Source organism: Pan troglodytes, chromosome 20, assembly GCF_028858775.2.
Source record: "Pan troglodytes isolate AG18354 chromosome 20, NHGRI_mPanTro3-v2.0_pri, whole genome shotgun sequence".
NCBI classification, from domain to species: Eukaryota; Metazoa; Chordata; class Mammalia; order Primates; family Hominidae; genus Pan; species Pan troglodytes.
Window position 1 is genome coordinate 37,530,649 of NC_072418.2, and position 26,197 is coordinate 37,556,845.

Below are 26,197 nucleotides of genomic sequence, written 5' to 3' on the forward strand. Positions count from 1 at the left end.
CCTCATCCCAACTCCTGACTACCATTGAACTGATTTTTTTCCCCCCGAAGTTCTGCGTTTACCAGAATGGCGCCTTTTGTGTCTGGCTTCTTCCCATGATGCTTTTGAAATTCACCCCTGTTGTGCTGCAGGAATTGAAAAAACTGTATTGTGTGGCTGGGCGCGGTGGCTCACACCTGTAATACTAATACTTTGGGAGGCCGAGGTGGGCAGATCACTTGATTTCAGGAGCTCGAAACTAGCCTGGCCAACATGGTGAAACCCCGTCTCTACTAAAAATACAAAAAAGGCCGGGCATGGTGGCTCACGCCTGTAATCCCAGCACTGTGGGAGGCCAAGGTGGGCGGATCACCTGAGGTTGGGAGTTCGAGACCAGCCTGACCAACATGGAGAAACCCCATCTCTATTAAAAATACAAAATTAGCCAGGCATGGTGGCACATGCCTGTAATCTCAGCTACTCGGGAGGCTAAGACAGAAGAATCGCTTGAACCTGGGAGGCAGAGGTTGCAGTGAGCTGGGATCACGCCAGTGCACTCCAGCCTGGGCGACAAGAGCGAAACTCCGTCTAAAAAAAAAAAAAAAAAGCCGGGCGCCGGGTGTGGTGGTGGGCGTCTGTAACCCCAGCTACTGGGTGGGGCTGAGGCAGGAGAATCACTTGAACCTGGGAGGCTGAGATGCAGTGAGATGGCGCCACTGCACTTCAGCCTGGGCGACCCAGCAAGACTCTGTCTCAAAAACAAAACAAAACAAAACAAAAATAAAAACTGAAAAATCTCAAACATATAAAACCCAAATAGAATAAATCTCCATGTGCCTGGCACCAAATTTCAACAATTATCAACTCATGGTCAATCTTACTGTATTTACACCCCACCACCTTAATTATGTAGTAGCAAATCCGAGGTATTTCATCTATAAGCATTTTGGTGTGTTTCTCTAAAAATTAAAAACTTTAACTTTTTAAAAAACTTTATTGTTCTTGTTAATGACTGATAATACCATTATCCCACCTAAAATTTTTATTTTCCGGGAAGGCTTTTTTCTGGTGGCTCACACCTGTAATCGCAACACTTTGGGAGGCGGAGGCGGGAGGATCGCTTGAACCCAGGAGTTCAAGACCAGTGTGGGCAATATAGCAAGTCCTCGTCTCAGGAAAAAAAGGAAAAAAGAAAGTTAGCTTTTTGGCAAAACTACTTCCTAGTAGATAGTGTGTACTTCCTATCACAGCGCATTAAGGGGCACATAATGCCTGGGACTCCGGGATTTCGAGCCCCTGACGCCAGCGGCGCCTCTGTGGCTCTGGGACCTGAGCGCACGCGCTTTAAAGCCACGCCTCCGCATCGGATCCTAGTAAGGGATCGGGATTATCATTTTAGCGTAGCGTTGCGCGTGCGCAGAGAGGCGCGCCCGCTCGGCCGCCGTAGTTCGCGTTTTCACCTGGTCGCCCGGCGGCCATGGCGGCCATTCTGAAGCCGGTGCTGCTGGGCTTTCGAGATGCGCCGGTGCACGGCAGCCCCACAGGGCCGGGTGCCTGGCCTGCTAGCAAGCTGGGCGGCATTCCGGTGAGGGCGGGTGTCGGAGCTGGGGTCGATGGGTGCTGCTGAAGGGTGCGGAGGGAGTGGGCGAGGTCCTGGGGGGAGTCGGGGTCTGAGCGCCTCCTCTGTTCCCTCAGGATGCTCTGCCCACCGTGGCTGCGCCCAGGCCCGTGTGTCAGCGCTGCGGGCAGCCGCTCGCCCTGGTCGTGCAGGTGTATTGCCCGCTGGAAGGCTCGCCGTTTCACCGTCTGCTGCACGTGTTCGCGTGCGCCTGCCCCGGCTGTAGCACCGGCGGTGCGCGCAGGTAGGCGGGGAAGTCCCAGAGCTGCTCCAGGGGTGTCCTTTCCAGCGGGCTGGGGCGGGCCGGCGGGCTGGAGTCGGGGTGCAGCCCTCACGGCCCTTTGTCTTCACCCCGAAGCTGGAAGGTGTTCCGCTCCCAGTGCCTGCAGGTGCCAGAGAGAGAGGCGCAGGACGCTCAGGTAAAGGTTGTGATTGGCATGTTATTGTTTTTCTGTCATTTGAGGATATTTTCCAGAGAATAGTTTGGGGCAGACTTTAAAGCCGTGTTCTTTGAAGTACACTGGAGTGTTTTTTGCTTTTCTGAAGAACCATAAAATGCTATTTTGGTAAAGTTTTTTTTTTTTTTTTTTTTTTTTGAGACGGAGTTTCGCTCTGTCGCGCAGGCTGGAGTGCAATGGCGCGATCTCGGCTCACCGCAACCTCCGCCTCCCAGGTTCAAGCGATTCTCCTGCCTCAGCCTCCCTAGTAGCTGGGATTACAGGCATATGCCACCACGCCCGGCTAATTTTGTATTTTTAATAGAGACGGGGTTTCGCCATGGTGGTCAGGCTGGTCTTGAACTGCCGACCTCAGGTGATCCACTTGCCTCGGCCTCCCAAAGTGCTGGGATTACAGGCATGAGCCACCGCGCCCGGCCTTTCTTAAGGTTTTGTGAGAGTTTTTTTTTTTCTTCTATTTTACTTTATTTTTATTTTCTAACTCCTTTGTTAAAAGGAGATGGAGGCCCAGCATGGTGGCTCACACCTGTGATCCCACCATTTTTTGAGAGGCTGAAGTGGGAGGATTGCTTGAGCTCAGAAGTTGGAGACCAGGCCGAGGCGGGCGGATCTCCTGAGGTCAGAAGTTCGAGACCAGCCTGGCCAACATGGCGAAACCCCGTCTCTATTAAAAACAAAAACAAAAAATTAGCCGGGCATGGTGGCAGACACCTGTAATCCCAGCTACAAGGGAGGTTGAGGCAGGAGAATTGCTTGAACCCGGGAGACAGAGATTGCAGTGAGCTGAGATCATGCCACTGCACTCCAGCCTGGGTGACAGACTCCGTAAAAACAAAACAAAACAAAACAAAAGAAAAAAAAAACGTTGGGAGAGCAGTCTGGGCAACATAGCAAAACACCGTCTCTATAAAAAGTAAACAAATTAGCCAGGCATGATGGCCATGCAACTGTAGTGCCAGCTACTCAGGAGGCTGAGGTAGGAGGATTGCTTGAGTCTAGGAGGTTGAGGCTGCAGTGACCTATACTTGTGCCACTGCACTCCGGCCTGGGCGACAAAGCCAGACCCTGTCCCCTGCCAAAAAAAAAAAAAAGGGAGATGGAGACTTCCTCCTGGATTTCTTCAACATTTTTTTTAACTGTAAATTGACAGTTTATAATAATGTATAAATTTATGAGGTATAAAGTGATGGCTATGATTCATGAATATCATGTGGAATAATTAAATGAAGCTAGTTAATGCATTCATCACCTCAAATACTTAACATCTTGTGAGAACATTTGAAATTTCCTCTAGCAATTTGGAGATACACAATACTCTATTTTTTTTTTTTTTTGAGACGGAGTCTCGCTCTGTTGCCCAGGCTGGAGTGCAGTGGCGCCATCTCTGCTCACTGCAAGCTCCACCTCCTGGGTTCACACCATTCTGCCTCAGCCTCCAGAGTAGCTGGGACCACAGGCGCCCGCCACCACGGCCAGCTAATTTTTTTATTTTTTTAAATTTTTAGTAGAGACAGGGTTTCACCATGTTAGCCAGGATGGTCTCGATCTCGTGACCTTGTCATCCACCCACCTCGGCCTCCCAAAGTGCTGGGATTACAGGCTTGAGCCCCTGTGCCCAGCCACAATACTCTATTATTAACTATATTCATGCTGTGCAGTAGAACTTTAAAAAACCCCACATTCCTCCTGAATAACTGAGGTTTTGTATTCTTTGACCGTCATCTCCTTATTCTTCCCACTCCAGGTTTCTTTCTTCCTTTCTTTTTTTTTTTTTTTGAGACCGAGTTTCGCTCTTGTTGCCCATGCTGGAGTGCAATGGCACAATCTCAGCTCACTGCAACCTCCACCTCCCGGATGCAAGTGCTTATCCTGCCTCAGCCTCCCTAGTAGCTGGGATTACAGGCACTCGCCACCACGCCCAGCTAATTTTTATATTTTTAGTAGAGAAAGGGTTTCACCATGTTGGCCAGGCTGGTCTCGAACTCCTGACCTCAGGCAACCCACCTGCCTCGGCCTCCCAAAGTGCTGGGATTACAGGCGTGAGCCACCATGCCTGGCTCACTCCAGATTTTTTTTTTTTTCTTTGAGATGGAGTTTCACTTTGTTGCCAGGCCGGAGTGCAGTAGCACAATCTTGGCTCACTGCAGCCTCCGCCTCCCAGGTTCGAGCAATTCTCCTGCCTCAGCCTCCTGAGTACCTGGGACTACAGGCACACACCACCATGCCCAGCTAATTTTTGTATTTTTAGTAGAGATGGAGTTTCACCGTGTAGCCAGGATGGTCTCGATCTCTTTACCTCGTGATCCACCCGCCTTGGCTTCCTGAGGTGCTGGGATTACAGGCGTGAGCCACCACACCCGGCCACTCCAGATTTCTTTAACCACCACTCTACTCTCTACTTCTTTGAGGTTGTTTTAGATTCCACATATAAGTGAATACATGCAGCATTTGTCTTTGTGTCTGGCTTATTTCACTTAGCAAAAAGTTCTCCAGTTCCATCCATGTTGTCACAAATGACAGAATTTCCTTTTTTTTTTTAAGGGTGAAAAATATCCCATTGTATATATAGTAGTTTTTTTAAACTTACACTGAAGGTCTTGAGACACACAGTTTACTGATTTTCCTGTTTGGGAATATATATGGGTGTGTACATATATGTGGTTGTATGTGATAATGTATACGTGTCTTTATAGTAAATATACTTAGTTTATGAGAGCTATATCTGTATTAACACATTTCATAAGATGAAATCTGAATTTATTGAAAAGGCAGGCAAGTTGGTAGCTGCAGAACACAATTTAGCCTCCCTTTGACTGTAAATGTGTCTTTATATATACACTGAGTTTTTTTTTTTTTTTTTTTTTTTAATTGATCATTCTTGGGTGTTTCTCCCAGAGGGGGATTTGGCAGGGTCACAGGACAATAGTGGAGGGAAGGTCAGCAGATAAACAAGTGAACAAAGTTCTCTGGTTTTCCTAGGCAGAGGACCCTGCGGCCTTCCGCAGTGTTTGTGTCCCTGGGTACTTGAGATTAGGGAGTGGTGATGACTCTTAACAAACATGCTGCCTTCAAGCATCTGTTTAACAAAGCACATCTTGCACCGCCCTTAATCCATTCAACCCTGAGTGGATACAGCACATGTTTCAGAGAGCACAGGGTTGGGGGTAAGGTCACAGATCAACAGGATCCCAAGGCAGAAGAATTTTTCTTAGTACAGAACAAAATGAAAAGTCTCCCATGTCTACCTCTTTCTACACAGACACGGCAACCATCTGATTTCTCAATCTTTTCCCCACCTTTCCCCCCTTTCTATTCCACAAAACCGCCATTGTCTTCATGGCCCATTCTCAATGAGCTGTTGAGTACACCTCCCAGATGGGGTGGTAGCCGGGCAGAGGAGCTCCTCACTTCCCAATAGGGGCGGCCGGGCAGAAGCGCCCCTCACCTCCCGGACGGGGCAGCTGGCCGGGCGGGGGGCTGACCCCCCCCACCTCCCTCCCGGACGGGGTGGCTGGCCGGGCGGGGGGCTGACCCCCCCCACCTCCCTCCCGGACAGGGCTGCTGGCCGGGCAGAGGGGCTCCTCACTTCCCAGTAGGGGCGGCCGGGCAGAGGCGCCCCTCACTTCCCCGACGGGGCGGCTGGCCCGGCGGGGGGCTGACCCCCCCACCTCCCTCCCGGACGGGGCGGCTGGCCGGGCAGAGGGGCTCCTCACTTCCCGGTAGGGGCGGCCAGGCAGAGGCGCCCCTCACCTCCCAGACAGGGTGGCTGGCCGGGTGGGGGGCTGATCCCCCCACCTCCCTCCCGGACGGGGCGGCTGGCCCGGCGGGGGGCTGACCCCCCCACCTCCCTCCCGGACGGGGCGGCTGGCCGGGCAGAGGGGCTCCTCACTTCCCGGTAGGGGCGGCCAGGCAGAGGCGCCCCTCACCTCTCAGACAGGGCGGCTGGCCGGGTGGGGGGCTGATCCCCCCCACCTCCCTCCCGGACGGGGCGGCTGGCCAGGCGGGGGCTGAGCCCCCCACCTCCCTCCCGGACGGGGCGGCTGGCCGGGCGGGGGGCTGAGCCCCCCACCTCCCTCCCGGACGGGGCGGCTGGCCGGGCGGGGGGCTGACCCCCCCACCTCCCTCCCGGACGGGGCGGCTGGCCGGGCGGGGGGCTGACCCCCCCACCTCCCTCCCGGACGGGGCGGCTGGCCGGGCGGGGGGATGACCCCCCCACCTCCCTCCCGGACGGGGCGGCTGGCCGGGCGGGGGGCTGACCCCCTCACCTCCCTCCCGGACGGGGCGGCTGGCCGGGCGGGGGGCTGACCCCCCCACCTCCCTCCCGGACGGGGCGGCTGGCCGGGCAGAGGGGCTCCTCACTTCCCAGTAGGGGCGGCCGGGCAGAGTCACCCCTCACCTCCCGGACGGGGCGGCTGGCCAGGCGGGGGGCTGACCCCCCCACCTCCCTCCCGGATGGGGCGGCTGGCCGGGCAGAGGGGCTCCTCACTTCCCGGTAGGGGTGGCCGGGCAGAGGCGCCCCTCACCTCCCGGACGGGGTGGCTGGCCGGGCGGGGGGCTGACCCCCCCACCTCCCTCCCGGACGGAGCGGCTGGCCAGGCAGACGGGCTCCTCACTTCCCAGTAGGGGCGGCCGGGCAGAGGTGCCCCTCACCTCCCGGACAGGGCGGCTGGCCAGGCGGGGGGCTGACCCCCCCACCTCCCTCCCGGACGAGGAGGGAGGACGCTCCTCACTTCTCAGAAGGGGTGGCTGCCGGGCGGAGGGGCTCCTCACTTCTCAGACGGGGCGGTTGCCAGGCAGAGGGTCTCCTCACTTCTCAGACGGGGCAGCCGGGCAGAGACGCTCCTCACTTCCCAGATGTGATGGCGGCCGGGAAGAGGCGCTCCTCACTTCCTAGATGGGATGGCGACCGGGCAGAGACGCTCCTCACTTTCCAGACTGGGCAGCCAGGCAGAGGGGCTCCTCACATCCCAGACGATGGGCGGTCAGAAGGAGACGCTCCTCACTTCCCAGACGGGGTGGCTGCCAGGCAGAGGCTGCAATCTCGGCACTTAGGGAGGCCAAGGCAGGCGGCTGGGAGGTGGTTGTAGTGAGCTGAGTTCATGCCACTGCACTCCAGCCTGGGCGCCATTGAGCACTGAGTTAACGAGATTCCGTCTGCAATCCCGGCACCTCGGGAGGCCGAGGCTGGCAGATCACTCGCGGTTAGGAGCTGGAGACCAGCCCGGCCGACACATCGAAACCCCGTCTCCACCAAAAAAATACGAAAACCAGTCAGGCGTGGCGGCGCGCGCCTGCAATCGCAGGCACTCGGCAGGCTGAGGCAGGAGAATCAGGCAGGGAGGTTGCAGTGAGCCGAGATGGCAGCAGTACCGTCCAGCTTCGGCTTGGCATCAGAGGGAGACCGTGGAAAGAGGGGAGAGGGGAGAGGGGAGAGGGAGAGAGGAGAGGGAGAGGGAGAGGGAGAGCCAATTTTTGTATTTTTGTATTTTTTTTTTTTTTTTTTTTTTTGAAACAGAGTCTCGCTCTGTCACCCAGGCTGGAGTGCAGTGGTGCGATCTCGGCTCACTGCCTACACTGAGTTTTGGTTTTTTTTGTTTTTTTTTGTTTTTTTTGAGATGGGGTTGCATTCTGGTCACCCAGGCTGGAGTGCAGTGGCATGATCTCTGCCTCTTGGGCTCAAGCCATTCTCCCACGTCAGCCTCCTGAGTAGATGGGATTACAGGCACGTGCCACCATGCCCAGCTAATTTTCATATTTTTTGTAGAGATGGGATTTTGTCATGTTGCCCAGGCTGTTCTTGAACTCCTGGACTCAAACAGTCCGCCCACCTCAACCTCCCAAAATGCTGGGATTACAGGCATGAGACACTGGGCCCGGCCTGCACCCAGTTCTTGATGTTTGCTAGGCATAGTATTAGCAGTACTTAAATAAAAAGTTGAAGACAGTGGTGTTTGCCTATATTTGTCAGGGTTCAGGTGCAGATAATTAGAAAAGTGCTGTTGCTTTTTTTTTTTTTCTGAGACCGAGTGTCACTCTGTCACCCAGGCTGGAGTGCAGTGGTGTGATCTTGGCTCACTGCAACCTCCGCCTCCCGGGTTCAAGCGATTCTCCTGCCTCAGCCTCCTGAGTAGCTGGATTACAGGCACGTGCCACCATGCCTGGCTTTTAAGCTGAGACAGACTTAACACAGGAGTGAGGTTTTTAGTAAGTGGATAGGCTGAAGGAGGAGGCTCCAGGAATGCCCTCCAGAATCACACCTCAGAACTGGCCGTGAAGGAGCTGCTATGCCACCTCTCCTGCTGTCAGGAAGCTTAGGTGTGATCTGGTGAACTAGAGGCTGTCTTTGCCACCGAACCGTTGGCTCCAAAGCCTTGTTCTGTCTGTGTCTACACAATGGCTACCTTTTGCTATGTGGTCTTTCTTTCTACTTCACTCTGTCTCAAGTTCATGTTTCTCTCTAGTAGACCTGATTAGCAGACCCCTAATCATATCTGAAACCCTAGCTGCTAAGGGGTCTGGGAAAGGTAGTTCTTTCTTTTCAGTTCCTGCAATACATGAAGCACAACAGAAAGATATTGGAACGGATGGTTGAATAACCCCTGTACTATATCTGTCACACTCACCCCAAAAAGGAAAGACAAGTATTTTAAGTCACCTCCAACATGCTTTTGAGTACATAGGGTCTAGAAAGTTTGATTGGAGTGTACCAGAGGGGAAGGGGATGGTGTGAAGGCTCCCTCTGGAAGGCGCGGGGGTGGGTGGCTGGAGCCGAAGGATTAGAATAAACCTCCCAAATGTGCTCGGACCTCATTCACTGAATATTTTTCCAGAAACAGGAAAACAGCCTTGCAGCTGAGGACTGGTGTGAAGGTGCTGATGACTGGGGAAGTGATACTGAGGAAGCGCCTTCACCACAGTTTACCTTGGATTTTGGGAATGATGCCAGCAGTGCCAAAGACGTAGACTGGACTGCTCGGCTCCAAGACCTCCGCCTGCAGGATGCTGTCCTGGGTGCTGCCCATCCTGTGCCTCCTGGGCTGCCGCTCTTCCTGCCCTACTACATCTGTGTTGCAGATGAGGATGATTACAGGGACTTTGTCAACCTGGATCATGCCCACAGCCTTCTGAGGGACTATCAGCAGAGAGAAGGCATTGCCATGGATCAGTTGCTTTCCCAAAGGTGAGGATGTGTGCTGCTGAGGTTGAGAGGTGACTGGATTGGGAAGCAGCCACAAGAGTTACCCTCCAGTTTCACCACAGGACCTGGGGAAACTTTCAGGCAGAACTTGTATGTAGGACCTTTTCGCTTCACTTCCTTATCAGCCAACTTGAGTTAGCTTGAAAACCCTGCTCTATTTATAATTGCCGTTAAGAAAGTGAAGATGAACAAACAGAAGTTAGAGATGGCAAGTATTTATAGAAGACGCGTTCACTGACTCTTAAATTTTCTTTTATATTTCTAATATGTCTTTATAGCAGAGACAGGCAAGTTAGAAAACTACCATTTGATCTGGGATAATAAGATTGGGGTGAAAAAATGGAAAAAGGAAAAGAAAAACGCCATTTGTTTATTGACTCTTGGCTGTGGCTCCAGAACTGGCCCAGGACCTCAGAGATGCTTTCAGATCCTCAATTCTGTAAAATGAGAGTGATGGTGATATCTCTGTTCTCTGTTTCATCCCATGATTTTTTGAGAGTTAAGCGAGAGGGTAGATCTTGAAAGGCTTTATAAACCAAAGCTCTCTAAAGAAGTAAGAATGATCATTTTTGCTTATTGATTGACTGAGAGAGACAGGGTCTCACTCTGTCACCCACGCTGGAGTGAATTGGTGTGATCAAAGCTCATGCAGCCTTGAACTCCTGGGCTCAGGCAATCTATCTTAGTTTCCCAAGTAGCTGGGAGTACAGGTGCACACCACCATGTCTGACCAATTAAAATTTTTTGAGTTTTGCTGTTGTTACCCAGGCTGGAGTGCAATGGCACGATCTCGGCTCACTGCAACCTCCACCTCTCGGGTTTAAGCAGTTCTCCTACCTCAGCCTCCCAAGTAGCTGGGATTATAGCCATGTGCCACCATGCCCAGCTAATTTTTGTATTTTTAGTAGAGATGGGGTTTCACTATGTTGGTCAGGCTGGTCTCGAACTCCTGACCTCAGGTGATCCACCCACCTCAGCCTCCCAAAGTGCTGGGATTACAGGCGTGAGCCATTGTGCCTGGCCTAAAAATTTGTTGTAGCCACTGCACCCAGCATTTTTTACTATTAGAATAAAAAAATTACAATAGAATATTTGGAGAAATGGCCTGGTTCTTTACCAGAACTGTTTCATTTGTAGGCTTTTTCAGAATAATGATGAAGGGGAATGCATGAAGACATGTTGGTGTTTGAAAATAATCCTTAATAGAATTGATGGTTATAAGGACTTTTTATTTTATATTTATTTATTTATTTTTTTATTTTTTTGTGTGTGTGATATGGGCTCTCTTGCCAGGCTGGAGTGCAGTGGTGCGATCTCGGCTCACTGCAACCTCCCCCTCCTGGGTTCAAGCAATTTTCTTGCCTCAGCCTCCCAAGTAGCTGGGACTACAGGTGCACGCCACCACACCCAGCTAATTTTTGTATTATTAGTAGAGACAGGGTTTCACCATGTTGACCAGGATAGTCTCAATCTCTTGACCTCGTGATCCACCTGCCTTGGCCTCCCAAAGTGCCGGGATTACAGGTGTGAGCCACCGTGCCCGGCAGGCTTTTTTATTTTTTAATTTCTTAAGTTTTTATGTATTTGCTTATTTTTGGTGGGTTTCTTCAGACTAGAGTATTATTCTTTTTTTTTTTTTTTTTTTTTTTTAAGAGATGGGATCTTGCTTTGTTTCCCAGGCTGAACTGCAGTGGTGTGGTGTGGTTATGGCCTTTTTTTTTTTTTTGAGACAGTCTTGCTCTGTTGCCCAGGTTGGAGTGCAGTGGCACGTTCTCGGCTCACTGCAACCTCTCCCTCGCAGGCTTAAGCAGCTCTCATGTCTCAGCCTCCCGAGTAGCTGGGACCATAGGCGTGCGCCACTTCACCCAGCTAATTTTTGTATTTTCTTTTTAGTAGAGATGGGCTTTTGCCATACTGGCCGGGCTCTTCTTGGAGTTCTGGCCCCACGTGATCCGCCCACCTCGACCTCCCAAAGTGCTGGGATTACAGGTGTTAGCCACCACGCCCAGCCTGCTCATGGTTTACTGCAGCCTCAAACTCCTGGCCTCAAGGGATCCTCTGGCCTCAGCTTTCCCCATAGCTGGGACTACAGGTGTGTGCCACCAAACTCAGCTAATTAAAAAAATTTTTGGTTTTTTTGAGACAGAGTCTCACTTTGTCACCCAGGCTGGAGTACAGCGGTGTGATAATGGCTCACTGCAACCTCCAGCTCCCAGGTTCAAGTGATCCTCCTGCCTCAGCCTCCCAAGTAGCTGGGATTACAGGTACCCGCCACCACACCCGGCTAATTTTTGTATTTTTAGTAGAGATGGGGCTTCACCATGTTGGCCAGGCTGGTCTCAAACTCCTAACCTCAAGTGACCCACTCTCCTTGGCCTCCCAAAGTGCTGGGATTGCAGGCGTGAGCCACCGCACCCAGATGAAAAAAAAAAAATATATATATATATATATATATATATAAAAAAATAAATAATAAAATATATATATTAAAAAATATATATGAAAAAATATATATTTGAGACAGAATCTCGCTCTGTTGCCAGGCTGGAGTACAGTGGCTCAATCTCGGCTCATTGCAACCTCCACCTCCCAGGTTTAAGCAATTCTCCTCCCTTAGCCTCCTGAATAGCTAGGATTACAAGTGCATACCACCATGCCCAGCTAATTTTTGTATTTTTAGTAGAGACAGGGTTTCACCATGTTGGCCGGGATGGTCTCGATCTTTTGACCTCGTGATCCACCTGCCTCGGCCTTCCAAAGTGTTGAGATTACAGGTGTGAGCCACTGTGCCCTGCGACTTTTTAAATTGTAAATAATTACCCAAGAGTTGAAAATGGCTTGGGAGAAGGGTTGGGCAGGGAACTGCAGAGCTACATGTACACAATTTAAATATCAAAAATATTTACTTGACAGTTTTTGGCTGAGTGCGGTGGCTCACTCCTATAATCCCAGCACTTTGGGAGGCCGAGATGGATCACTTGAAGTCAGGAGTTGGAGACCAGCCTGGCCGACGTGGTGAAACCTTGTCTTTACTAAAAATACAAAAATTAGCTGGACGTGTTGGCGCACACTTGCAATCCCAGCTACTCAGGAGGCTGAGGCAGGAGAATTGCTTGAACCCAGGAGGTGGAGGTTGCAGTGAGCCAAGATTGCACCATTGCACTCCAGCCTGGGTGACAGAGGGAGACTCCCTCTCAAAAAAAAAAAAAAAAAATTTACTTGACAGTTTTACAGTTTTTTAACTTTGACAGTTTTTTTTTTTTTTCTTTTTGAGACAGGGTCTCACGCTGTTATCCAGGCTGTAGTGCAATGGTGTGCTCACGGCTTACCACAGCCTTGCCTCTGGAATAGCTGGGACCACAGGTGCATGCCACCATGCCCAGCTAATTTTTGTATTTTTTTGTAGAGACAAGGTTCTGCCAGATTGCCCAGGATGGTTTTGAACTCCTGAGCTCAAGTGATCCGCCTGCCTCGGCCTCCCAAAGTGCTGGGATTACAGGCGTGAGCCCACTGCACTGGCCTGAGAAATTTTTTTTTGAGACGGAGTTTCACTCTTCTTGCCCAGGCTGGAGTGCAATAGCGCAATCTTGGCTCACTGCAACCTCCATCTCCTGGGTTCAAGTGATTCTCCTGCCTCAGACTCCCAAGGAGCTGGGATTACAGGCGCCCGCCACCACGCCTGGCTAATTTTTTGTATTTTTATTAGAGATGGAGTTTCAAGATGTTGGCCAGGCTGGTTTCAAGCTCCTGACCTCAGGTGATCTGCTCACCTCGGCCTCCCAAAGTGCTGGGATTAAAGGCGTGATTGATTTTTTTTTTTTTTTTTTTGAGATGGAGTCTCACTCTGTCACCAGGCTGGAGTGCAGTAGCGTGGCACGATCTCGGCTCACTGCAACCTCCGCTTCCCGGGTTCAAGCGATTTCCTCTGCCTCAGCCTGCTGAGTAGCTGGGACTACAGGCGCAAGCCACCATGCCCAGCCAATTTTTTGCATTTTTTAGTAGAGATGGGGTTTCACCATGTTGGCCAGGATGGTCTCGATCTCCTGACCTTGTGATCTGCCTGCCTCGGCCTCCCAAAGTGCTGAGATTACAGGCGTGAGCCACTGCGCCTGGCCTGATAAATTTTTTTAAAAGAAAATTATCTTGTTTTCTCTTGCAAATGCTGTAATTTTCTGGATATAGACATTCAAAAGTGTTTTCTGCTTCTGTTTTTAGCCTTCGTAATGATGGTGATGAAAAATACGAGAAGACCATAATTAAAAGTGGAGATCAGACGTTTTACAAATTCATGAAGCGAATTGCTGCTTGTCAGGAGCAGATTTTGAGGTAAAAAAAGGCACAGTTCCTTTTATTGTTTTCCTTGATTATAAAGGTAATACATATTAGTTTGGAAAACACAGGAAAATATGAGAAAAGCAAAACCTACAGTATTCCCCAAACCAAGAGAGAACCTAATACCTGCTTTATAGGACCTAATACCCACTTTATAGGATGTGTAGGAGGATTCAGTAAGGTAAAGTGCACTCATTTGTCTAACAAATACTTACGAAGTCTATTCTGCATGCCGGTTGCTGGTATTTGTAGGTGCTGCAGATATAGCAAGAAACGGCACAGACAAAGTCCATGTTCTCATAGCCTTTATTATTATTATTATTTAATTTTTTTTTTCTTTGAGAGGGAGTCACGCTCTGTTGCCCAGGCTGGAGTGTAGTGGCGTGATCTTGGCTCAATGCAACCTCCACCTCTTGGGTTTAAGCCATTCTCCTGCCTCAGCCTCCCAAGTAGCTGGGATTACAGGTGCCTGCCACCCTGCCCAGCTGATTTTTTTGTATTTTAGTAGAGATGGGGTTTCACCATGTTGGCCAGACTGGTCTCGAACTGCTGGCCTCACGTAATCTGCCCGCCTCAGCCTCCCAAAGTTCTGAGATACAAGTGTGAGCCACCATGCCTGGCTTTTTTTTTTTTTTTTTTTGGTGGGGGGCAGGGTCTTGCTCTGTTGCTCAGGCTGGAGTGCAGTGGTGTGATCAATCATAGCTCAGTGCACCTTGACCTCCTGGGCTCAAGTGATCCTCCCACTTCAGCCTCCCAAGTACCTGGGACTACAGGCATGTGCCACCATGCCCAACTAATTTTTGTATATTTTTTTAGAAATGGTATTTCACCATGTTGGCCAGGCTGGTTCCAAACTTCTGGGCTCAAGCCATCCACCTGCCTTGGCTTCCCAGAGTTTGTTTTAGGATTACAGGCATGAGCCACTGTGCCTGGACTATTATTATTATTAAAAAAATTTTTTTTAGAGAGAGGGTCTCAGTCTGTTGTCCACCCTGGAGTGCAGTGGCGTGATCATTGCTCACTGTAACAACTACCTCTTGGGCTCAATCGATCCTCCCAAGTAGCTAGAACTACAGGTGTGTGCCACCATGTTTGGCTAATTTTTAAAAAATGTATTTTGTAGAGATGGGATCTGATCATGTTGCCCAGTCTGCTCTCAAACTCCTGGCCTCAAGTGATCCTCCCGGCACGGCCTTCCAAAGTGATGGGATTACCGGCATCAGCCACGACCCTTGGCCCATATATTTATTTTTATTTTTTAATTTATTTTTATTTTTCTGGGATGGAGTCTCACCCTGCCACCCAGGCTGGAGTGCAGTGACGTGATCCTGGCTCACTGCAATCTCCACCTCCCAAGTTTAAGAGTCTCCTGCCTCAGCCTCCCGAGTATCTAGGATTACAGCGCCACCACGCCTGACTACTTTTTGTATTTTTAGTAGATACGGAGTTTTACCATGTTGGTCAGGCTGGTATCGAACTCCTGACTTCAAATGATCTGCCCGCTTCAGCCTCCCAAAGTGCTGGAATTACAGGCTTGAGCCACTGTGTCTAGTGGGGGAGATTAAAAACAAACCTGTATGATTTCCATAAGTGATAAATGAGGAAAAAATAGAGCTATTTAGGTAGGCTATCAGAAAGGCCTCAGAGGAAATGACATACCCAGCAGGTATAATTTATAAAAATAGCCACATAGTAAAAACAGGTCCAGACAAAGTGGGCAGAATTAGCTCAAATGGTCTTTTTCCCCGATACCTACCACAATGAATCTAAAAGCTAAAAATCAGGCCAAATAAAATAAATATTAAAAAAGAAATTCCCTTTTATCAGCACTGAACAAAGGAAAAGGGCTTAGTACCATAAAACTCAAAGTGACAGCCCAGGATATAATATCCATAAATGTCTAGTAGAGTTCTTGAGTGTTTAACATATATATTTATTCACTTATGTAACTAAGTTATCTTTGCATAGAAAGGTACAGAAATTTCCGGCATGGTTAAGTGCAAGTTCTAATTCCACAGGCCTTTTCTCTCACCTGCCTAAAACATACTGATGAGTCCACAAAGAATTTTCTTTTTTCGGAAACGGAATCTGTCTCTGTCCCCCAGGCTGGAGAGCAATGGTACGATCTCAGCTCACTGCAACCTCCATCTTCTGGGTTCAAGCAATTCTCCTGTCTCAGCCTCCTGAGTAGCTGGGACTACAGGCATGTGCCAACATACCCGGCTAATTTTTGTATTTTTATTAGAGATGAGGTTTCACCATGTTGGCCAGGATGGTCTCGAACTCCCGACTTCTGGTGATCCACCCACCTCAGCCTCTGAAAGTGCTGGGATGGCAGGTGTGAGCCACCATGCCCGGCCTAAGAATTTTCAGTTAATAATATTATGTCTGGAAGGAAGCACACAGGAGGAGAGTTTGCATCTCCTAATGTGGAGGATGGTGGACCCAGCTGTTGGCTGAAGAACTGGGTGTGGTGGGGAGGTGGTGTAGGAAAGGACGGGGATTGCCTCTCAGAAGCAACATTCCTTTGTTCCATGATGAGTCAGAGCAATGATTGGAAAGTTAAGGGCAATTTCGCCTCTATTCGAGTGGGATCTTTCTCAACATACAGCATTTTACACTGTCTCAGAGGAAAAAGCAAAGCCCAGGTATTCTAATAAAGATTGCATCCAGTCCCAGAAGAACTATCTCCTCACCCCAGTTCCCTCTTTTACCACCTACAGAAATGTAGAGGAAATGGACAGTACTCTTAGAGAGAGGAAAACAGGCCTCATATGAGATGGACAGGAAATCAATGAGAACCTCTGCAGACATTTCAGAGCAAATAGATGGTCTTAACTGAGTTGCCCCCCTTTAGGTGTGAGCTAGATGAAAAATAGCATGCCACCCAGGTAATCATACTGTGGCAAGAACAGTTAAGGAAATGAAGAGAACATAGAAAAGGCTCAAGAACCAAGTCTGCCAGAAAATATAATCCAGCTGGACTCGGTGGCTCACGCCAGTAATCCCAACACTTTGGGAGGCCGAGGTGGGTGGATCACGAGGTCAGTAGATCGAGACCATTCCAGCCAACATGGTGAAACCCTGTCTCTACTAAAAATACAAAAATTAGCCGGGCGTGGTGGTGGGTGCCTATAGTCCCAGCTGTTCAGGAGACTAAGGCAGGAGAACCGCTTGAACCTGGGAGGTGGAGGTTGCAGTGAGCCGAGATCGTGCCACTGCACTCCAGCCTGGGTGACAGAGTGAGACTCTGTCTCAAAAAATAAAATAAAATAAAATATAATCCAAGGAGCACATCAGTCCCAGCAGATGCTTCAAAATGTATAAGAACTTCATAAGAATGGATTCCATAAAACAAGAGCTCAAAGGTGAGAAAATAAAGTAACTATGTATGAATCGGAAATTGAATTGCTAAAGAAACCAAGCCCCATGACATTACATATCTAATACATATAGAATATAAGGAACATTGGCCAGGTGTGGTGGCTTAAGCCTGTAATCCCAGCACTTTGGGAGGCCAAGGCAGGCAGATCACAAAGTCAGGAGTTCCAGATCAGCCTGGCCAATATGGTGAAACCCTGTCTCTACTAAAAATACAAAAATTAGCTGGGTGTGGTGGCGGGTGCCTGTAGTCCCAGCTATTCGGGAGGCTGAGGCAGAAGAATTGCTCGAACCTGGCAGGCGGAGGTTGCAGTCGACCGAGACTGCGCTATTGCACTCCAGCCTGGGCGAGAGAGCAAGGCTTTGTCTCAAAAAAAAAAAGAAAAAAGAAAGTTAAGGAACATAATAGACTTGGCTAAAGATCAAAGTACTGGTATAGAGGAAAGACTTGAGCTAATCCAGTGAATGCAGAAGAAAAAGAGAAAGCATTCAGAGAGAAGATGGTATCTTTGAAGGGTTGATAAATATATTTACTATGAGGAGAATTGGTGTCCAAAATAGAGAATGCAATAGATGGATCAGAAACAATATTCAAAGATAAAATTGGGAATTTTTCCTTAATGAAATAAGAACTAAATATGCAAATACTAAAATACAGGGAGTATAAGAATAGTTGGCATTGAGAAACCTAGCCTGGTGGTGGTTTTAAAAATATCGTCAGTCTTTTAAATGTAGCCATTCTAGTAGGTGGTGGTGGTGGTATTTCCTTGTGGTTTGAATTTGCATTTTCCTAATAACAAATGATGTTGAGCATCTTTCCATATACTCATTTGACATCAGTGTATCTTCTGTAGTGAAGTGTGTCTGTTTACATTTATTTTTCAGCAGCTTTATTGAGATACAATTGACATACAACAGACTGCCTATATTTTTACAGTGTGCACTTTGATAGTTGACATCCATATACACCCCTGAAATCACAACAGTCAAGACAGTAAACATATTCCTCCCTGCCAGGAGTTTCCTCATACTTCTTCGCAAGTTCTTGCCTACCCTGTCCTGTGCTGTTCCCCCAGTCCCCAGGCAACCGCCAATCATCTTTCTGTTGCACCTTAGTGCATTTCCTGTGAAAGTATATAAGGTCATATGGGATATACTTTTTTTTTTTGGTCTGGTTTTATTCACTTAGAATACTTCAAGATTCATTCTTATTGCATGTATCAATAGTTCATTCCTTTTGACCGCTGTGTCGTATTCCATTGTATGGATGTGCCACTATACATTTACCAGTTGATGGATATTTGGGTTATTTCCAGTGTTTGGCTATTATAAATAAAGCTGCTGTGAACATTTGTTTACATCTCTTTGTAAGACATGTTCTGATTTTGGGGGGTAGATACCTAGGAATAGAACGGTTGTATTATATGGGATATGCATGTTTAACTTGTTAAGAAACAGGCCAGTTTTCCAAAGTGCTTATGCCATTTCTATTCCCACTAGCAGTTTTTAAGAATTCTACTTCCTGTATATCTTTGCTAATGCTTGGGATGTTCAGTTTTTAATTTTAGCCATTTAAGAAGGTGTGTAGTGGCATTTTATTGTGGCTTTAATTTGCATTTCCTCAAATGGCAAATAATGTTGAGCATCATTTCAAGTGCTTGTTTTCCATCTCTGTATATCATCTTGGATAATGTGTCATTCAAATCTCTCACCATATTGTTTGTGTTACTGAGTTGTAGGAATTCTTCATATGGTCAAGAGTACAAGTCCTTTTTCAATTTAATTTTTTTTAGCACTCAAACAGATTCTGACAGATGGCTTTAAATTTTGATCAAGTTCAACTTAACAGTTATGGTTTTTTTAACACGGAATATGCAGTCCCTTTAATGTAATCATTGGTATTGTTGGGTTAATTGTTTTTTTTTTTTTTTTTTTTTCCTTGAGACGGAGTCTTGCTCTGTTGCCCAGGCTGGAGTGCAGTGGCACGATCTCGGCTCACTGCAACCTCTGCCTCCCAGGTTCAACGATTCTCCTGCCTCAGCCTCCTGAGTAGCTGGGATTACTGGTGCGCACCACCATGCCTGGCTAATTTTTTGTAGTAGAGACAGGTTTCGCTATGTTGGCCAGGCTGGTATCAAACTTTTGACCTCAGGTGACCCGCCTGCCTTGGCCTCCCAAAATGCTGGGATTACAGGCATGAGCCACCGCACCCCACCATGTTGGGTTAATTTTATTCTGTTATTGTTTTTTCCTCCATTTCTTTTTTTTTTTTTTTTTAAAGAGATGGGTGTCTCACTATGTTGCCTAGGCTGGTCTTGAACTCCTGGACTCAAGCAGTTCCCTCACCTCAGCCTCTCAGCTTCTCAAAGTGCTAGGGTTATAGGCATCTGTCACCACACCTGACTTTCCATTTGGTGGGGTTTTTTTGTTTTTGTCTCTGTATTCCTTTTATTTAACCTGCTTGTCAGTGACTTTGAGTATTTTTAGTTTACTATTTTGTTCCTTTTTTGTCTTTTATTTTTAACTCTTTATGTTGCTTTTTTTTTTTTTTTTTTTTTTTTAAGAGATTGGGTCTTGTTCTGTTGCTTGCGTAGGCTGGAATGCAGTGGTGCAGTCATGGCTCACTGCAGCCTCAGACTCCTGAGCTCAAGTGATCCTCCTGCCACACTCTCCAAAGTAGCTGGGACCACAGGCGTGCACCACTATGTCTGGCTAATTTTTGTATTATTACACTATGTCTGGCTAATTTTTGTATTATTATTATTATTCGAGACGGAGTCTTGCTCTATCATCCAGGCTGGAGTGCAGTGGAGCAATCTCAGTTCACTGCAACCTCTGCCTCCCAGGTTTAAACGATTCTGCAGCCACAGCCTCAGCCTCCCCCCCAGCTGGGATTACAGGCACCTGCCACTACGCCCGGCTAATTTTTGTAGTTTTAGTAGAGATGGGGTTTCACCATGTTGGCCAAGCTGATCTCGAACTCCTGTCCTCAAGTGATTCACCCACCTCAGCCTCCCAAAGTGCTGAGATTACAGGCCTGAGCCACTGTACCCGGCCTACCTTTTCCACTAGGTTTTTTTTTGTTTTGTTTTGTTTTACATATTCATTACTGGTATTTTAAAGTTTTTGTCTGATAAATTTATCATCTTGCCCATGGGTCTCCTTGCATTAACTTTCTTTATGGGGTAAAATTTCCTGCTTCTTTGCATGTTTAGTAACTTTTAAAATGATTTACCAGAAATTATATATCGAAGAACAGTAATATTGAAGTGAGCTGGATGTGGTGGCTCACACCTGTAATCACAGCACTTTGGGAGGCTGAGGTGGGAGGATCACTTGAGGCCAGGAGTTTGAGACCAGTCTGGGCATTATAGCAAGACCCTGTTGCTATAATTTTTTTTTTTTAAAACTAGCTGGGTATGGTGATGCGCCTCTGTGTTCCCAGCTACTCAGGAGGCTGAGGTAAGAGGATTGCTTGAGCCCAGGGGGTCAAGGCTGCAGTGAGCTGTGATTGTGCCACTGCACTCCAGCCTGGGCAACAGAAAAAGGCTTTATCTAAAAAAAAAAACAAACCCAAAAACTGAAGTGAATGTTTCCTCCCTCTAAGGCAGAGGTCCCCAACCTTTTTGGCATCAGGGACTGGTTCGTGGAAGGCAATTTTTTCACAGACTGAGGTGGGGGACGTGGGGCATGGTTTTGGGATGAAACTGTTCACTTCAGATCATAAGGCTTTAGATTCTCATAAGGAGCACACAACCTAGATCCCTTGCATGTGCAGTTCACAATAGGATTTGCGCTCCTATGAGAATCTAATGCTGCTGATACGACAGGAGGTGGAGATCAGGTGGTAATGCTCGCTTGCCTGTTGCTCACCTCCTGCTGCATGGCCCTATTCCTAATAGGCTACCAACCAGTACTGGTCCATGGCCTGGGGGTCCATGGCCTGGGGGTTGGGGACTTCTTCTCTAAGGCATGCCCTTTCCTCTGTAAGGCCAGTGATGTGGAGGGCTGATTCCATTTAATCTGCAGTGGAGCTGAGTCTGGACTTCATTGCAGCTTTACCTAGATTCAGTTGAACATTGGCTTTAGTGCCTTTGAGACTTTGAATCGAACACTGACAAGATTTCCAGATATCTTGCTATGCTTTACAGCCATGGTGCTAGGTTTTTGGGCCTCTGGGAGATTTCTGCAAGAAACAAAGAAAGGTTGCAAAGCATGGCCTTAGATGCTAGAATGCGACTTGTGTGGCTCTGATTCGGGGTTCTTTGTTTCCTTGTCCTAGGTATTCCTGGAGTGGAGAGCCACTCTTTTTGACCTGCCCTACATCAGAAGTCACCGAGCTCCCAGCCTGCAGCCAGTGTGGAGGCCAAAGGATATTTGAGTTTCAGCTTATGCCAGCACTGGTCAGCATGCTCAAGAGTGCTAATTTAGGTGAGAAGCCCTTTATTAATTTGAGTTTGTGGATTTCTGGCATTATTTTTAAGTAAATGAAAAACCTTTTGTTTACTTATAAAATATCATAAGCAAATTACAGAAAATTTGGGAATTAAAAAATTATTTTAAGAAATTTAGGCCAGGTGTGGTGGCTCACGCCTGTAATCCCAGCACTTTGGGAGGCCAAGGCGGGTGGATCACAAGGTCAGGAGATCGAGGCCATCCTGGCCAATGTGGTGAAACCCTGTCTCTACTATAATATAAAAAATTAGCTGGGCGTGGTGGCACGTGCCTGTAGTCCCAGCTCCTTGGGAGGTTGAGGCGGGGAATCGCTTGAACCCAGGAGGTAGAGGTTGCAGTGAGCCAAGATCGCACCACTCTACTCCAGCCTGGCGACAGAGTGAGGAGACTCTGTCTCAAAAAAAAAAAAGAAATTTATAATCCAGCCAGTCTTTTTTTTTTTTTTAATATTTATTGATTGATTGATTTATTGAGATGGAGTCTCTCTCTGTCGCCCAGGCTGGAGTGCAGTGGCACGTTCTTGGCTCACTGCAACCTCCAGCTCCCGGGGTCTAGCAATTCCCCTCCCTCAGCCTCCCCAGTAGCTGGGATTACAGGTGCCCGCCACCACGCCCGGCTAGTTTTTGTATTTTTAGTAGTGATAGGGTTTCACCGTGTTGGCCAGGATGGAATTTTTGTATTTTTTGTAGAGACAAGGTTGCGTCATGTTGCCCAGGCTGGTCTCGAACTCCTAGACTCAAGCGATCCTCCCGCCTTGGCCTCCCAAAGTGATTACAAGCATGAACCATGCCTGGCCAGAAATTAAAACTATTATCAATGTTAATAACCATTATTCCAACAATCATTTTTGACATAAAGACAAATAGCAAGTCAGATGAATGTATGGATGGCTAGACGAAAATAATTTTCCTAAAATAGGAAAATTCACTAATATGGTAATTAAAAGTCTTAGAACAAATTTTTGTACAAATTAACAGAAGGAATGTTAAGTATAAGTGAAGCAGTTACTGGACTTTTTTTTTTTTTCTTCTTTTTTCTTGAGACGGAGTCTTGCTCTGTCGCCCAGGCTGGAGTGCAGTGGCGTAATCTCAGCTCACTGCAAGCTCCGCCTCCCGGGTTCACGCCATTTTCCTGCCTCAGCCTCCCAAGGAGCTGGGACTACAGGTGCCCACAACCAAGCCCAGCTAATTTTTTTTTGTATTTTTAGTAGAGACGGGGTTTCACTGTGTTAGCCAGGATGGTGTCGATCTCCTGACCTTGTGATCCGCCCACCTCGGCCTCCCAAAGTGCTGGGATTACAGGCGTGAGCTGCCGCGCCTGGCCTGGACTTTTGGTAATAGGTTCTTTACCTAAGAGGCCCAAGTTTCTGAAAGGTGCTTCTGCTATTAACAGAAAATAACATTCTTTCTGTGTTTCAGTTTTAGATAGTATGCATCTGGCTCCTTACCATAGTAGATAAGGAAATTTATACCCTATTCCTACCTTGAAATATTTCAGTATCTTTTTTGTTTTTTGAGACGGAGTTTCACCCAGGTTGGAGTGCAATGGTGCTATCTCGGCTCACTGCAACCTCTGCCTCCCAGGTTCAAGTGATTCTCCTGCCTCAGCCTCCTGAGTAGCTGGGATTACAGGTGCCCACCACCACACCCAGCTAATTTTTTATATTTTTGGTAGAAACAGGTTTCACTGTTGTTGGCCAGGCTGGTCTCAAACTCCTGACCTCAAGCTCCCGACCTGCCTCGGCATCCCAAAGTGCTTGGATTATAGGCATGAGCCACCGTGCCTGGACCCAGTATCTTTTTTTTTTTTTTTTTTTTGAGATGGAGCCTCACTCTGTCGCCCAGCCTGGAGTACAGTGGCACTCTCTCGGTTCATTGCAACCTCTGCCTCCCAGGTTCAAGCGATTCTCCTGCCTCAGCCTCTTGAGTAGCTGGGATTACAGGCGCCCACCACCACGCCCTGCTAATGTTGTATTTTTAATAGAGACGGGGTTTCACCATGTTGGCTGGTCTTGAACTCCTGACCTCAAGTGATCCGTCCACCTCGACCTCCCAAAGTGCTGGGATTTACAGGCATGAGCCACTGCGCCTGGCCAGTATCATAATTATCACAGCTATTTGGATAGCCTTAGTTCTATGTGTAAATGGATTCAGTGTTTATCACCACTCTTAGAGTGAGCTTTTTTATTCCTGTTTTATTTTGATTCTTTTTGCAGTAGCTGGATATTCTCAAGTAATAGCTTTAAGGAGGGCTCAGAGGTATCTTGCTTCAGATTGTGCATGGTAATGTGGCTTCATATTTGAGGGGCAACCCATGTATAAAATTTTTAAATCCCACTTTCTCTTTTCAGAAACTTGTATAGACCCCTGTGTTGTCTTCTGACAGTGAAAGCCCTGCCAGCCCTTTGCCCTGGTGCCTCCTGTCATTTCCTGGTGGTTCAGTCTCACCGGGAAATATATTTTTCTGGAAGGGCTTATGGGCATTCTAGTCTCTGAGATTTTCCACTCATATAGAAATGTCTTTTGCATGGAATGTAGCTTTGTAGAGGTATGAGGGTGGTCTGATTTTTTCCCCCTTTGTGACTAACATGTTTGCCACAATACTGTTAGCAGCGGTGAATCTGTAGGGGTCTGTAGCAACCTCAGTTCTTGCCTCCTCCGAAGAAAGAATTTGACCGAGGCACATAAGACAGAGGAGAGACCGAAGCAAATTTTAGAGCAGGAGTGAAAACTTACTAAAAAGTTTTAGAGCAAGAACGAAAGGAAGTAAATATAGTTGGAAGAGGGCCAAGCAGGCAACCTGAGAGATTCAAGTGTCCATTTGACCTTTGACTTGGGGTTTTATACTTCCCGGGTCTTGGGTTACTTCTCTTGTTTCTTCCCTTGGGGTGGGCTGTCCACATGCATAGTGGCCCTCCAGCACTTGGGAGAGGCCGCATGTGCAGTGTGTTTACTGGAGTTGTAGACTTGCTCACTTAAGGTGCTTTTCCCTTACCAGTCAGATGCTCCTAGAGGAAGGTCATATACCAGTTAAACTCTGCCATTTTTTCATTTTTTTTTTTTTGAGACAGAATCTCACTCTGTTGCCCAGGCTGGAGTGCAGTGGCACAATCTCTTCTCACTGCAACCTGTGCCTCCCAGGTTCAAGCGATTCTCCTGCCTCAGCCTCCCAAGTAGCTGGGATTACAGGTGCCTACCACCACGCCCAGCTAATTTTTTGTATTGTTAGTAGAGACGGGGTTTCACCATGTTGGCCAGGCTGGTCTTGAACTCCTGACCTCAGGTGATCCATATACCACAGCCTCCCAATGTGCTGGGATTACAAGCATGAGCCAATGTGCTGTGCCCAGCCAATGCATACATTTTTAAACAATGTATTTCTCCTTTGCTGCTGCAAATCATTGCCTACGTCATCCTCTTGACTCCTGCTTTTCTGTTCTAATATCAGGAGTTCTTATTGCTTATGTTTTCTTGGTATTTTTTTTTATGGCTTTATTCATTGATAATTTTCTGTAAACTCTTAGGGTTTATTTTATATTTTTTGCCTGAATCCTTATCCTTTCTCGGCAGTAGTGTGTCCTATGATATATATTTCTCTCTCCTTTTTTTTTTTTTTTTTTTTTTTTTTAAAGACAGGGTCTCGCTCTATCACCCAGGCCAGAGTACGGTGGTGCAATCATAGCTTATTGCAGCCTTTATCTCCTGGGCTCAAGTGATCCTCCTGCCTTAGTCTCCTCTGAGTAGCTGGGACTACAGGTGTGCACCATTACACCCAGTGAATTTTTTTTTTTTTTTAGTAAAGTCTCACTGTGTTGCCCAGGCTATATGAAATATATATATATATTTTTGTTTGTTTGTTTGTTTGTTTTGTTTTTTGTAGAGACAGGTGTCTCACTGTGTTGCCTAGGCTGGGCTCAAGCTGTCCTTCCCCGTCGGCCTCCCAAAGTGCAGGGATCACAGTTGTGAGCCACCGCACCTAGCCAAAAGCTGTGTATATCACATGAACCATGTAGATTAATATAGATTTTCAACATCAGATAGCTAGACAGTTACAATGAACACTTGCTGAAATTTTTGTTTATTTTTAAAGTATATTTTCCTGCCACTTTAAATTAATTTTGCTTTTTTGTTATCAATATTCACTTATTATAGGATAGACTGTGATTCTGTTATAGCTGAAAGCAGTAAGCACTGTTTTTGCTTTACCTAATTACTTTTTCAGCTTATAAGGTAAAATCATTCCTTTTAGTAACATCAGTCTCATAACTCTTTTTGCTGGAAGCCTGAATATGTTGTATTTTTCAGGTCTTTCTGTGGAATTTGGAACAATTCTAGTTTACACATGTGAGAAGAGTTGCTGGCCCCCAAATCATCAGACCCCCATGGAAGAATTTTGTATTATACAAGAAGACCCAGATGAATTATTGTTTAAGTAGAGCATTTCCTTTTATTAATATAAATTAAAACAAATGTTTATGTCCAAATATGTGTGTATGTACCTTATTTTAACTCACAACTTATTAACCTCTGTTTTTCTGAGTTGCCTTTTTGCCTTTGGGTGCTGGTGCCGGGGCCGGGGCTGGGCCAGGACCTCCTGACTGTGGGTTGGTCTGCCCTTCCAGGGTCCAGGGCCAGCTGTCACAGTGGCAGCTAGGAAGGTAGCTCCTCTCTAGTCCAGAGGGCTGGTGTTGTCTGCACAGCCATTCTGGTGGGCATTCTAGGGGGGGAGGAGAGCAGCGAAAGAGCCGAGAGCAGTGGTCAGCCTCTTGTGTACACC

General features: G+C 47.5%; 1 protein-coding gene across 2 annotated transcripts; it reads left to right on the plus strand.

The window, feature by feature from the left end:
* Positions 1–1,400: 1,400 nt before the first annotated feature.
* PDCD2L (programmed cell death 2 like) lies at positions 1,401–25,904 on the plus strand. 2 transcript variants are annotated; one of them, XM_063801491.1, is made up of 7 exons: positions 1,401–1,564; positions 1,675–1,841; positions 1,956–2,022; positions 8,886–9,235; positions 13,469–13,579; positions 21,249–21,397; positions 25,726–25,904. In XM_063801491.1, the coding sequence occupies exons 1-7, from the start codon at positions 1,457–1,459 to the stop codon at positions 25,854–25,856; spliced, it is 1,083 nt and encodes a 360-aa protein (XP_063657561.1). In that variant the 5' UTR covers positions 1,401–1,456; the 3' UTR covers positions 25,857–25,904. The 2 variants fall into 2 exon arrangements, with proteins under 2 accessions (XP_063657561.1, XP_024206919.2); XM_024351151.3 differs by having other exon boundaries at positions 1,416–1,564; positions 1,956–2,016.
* Positions 25,905–26,197: the final 293 nt, after the last annotated feature.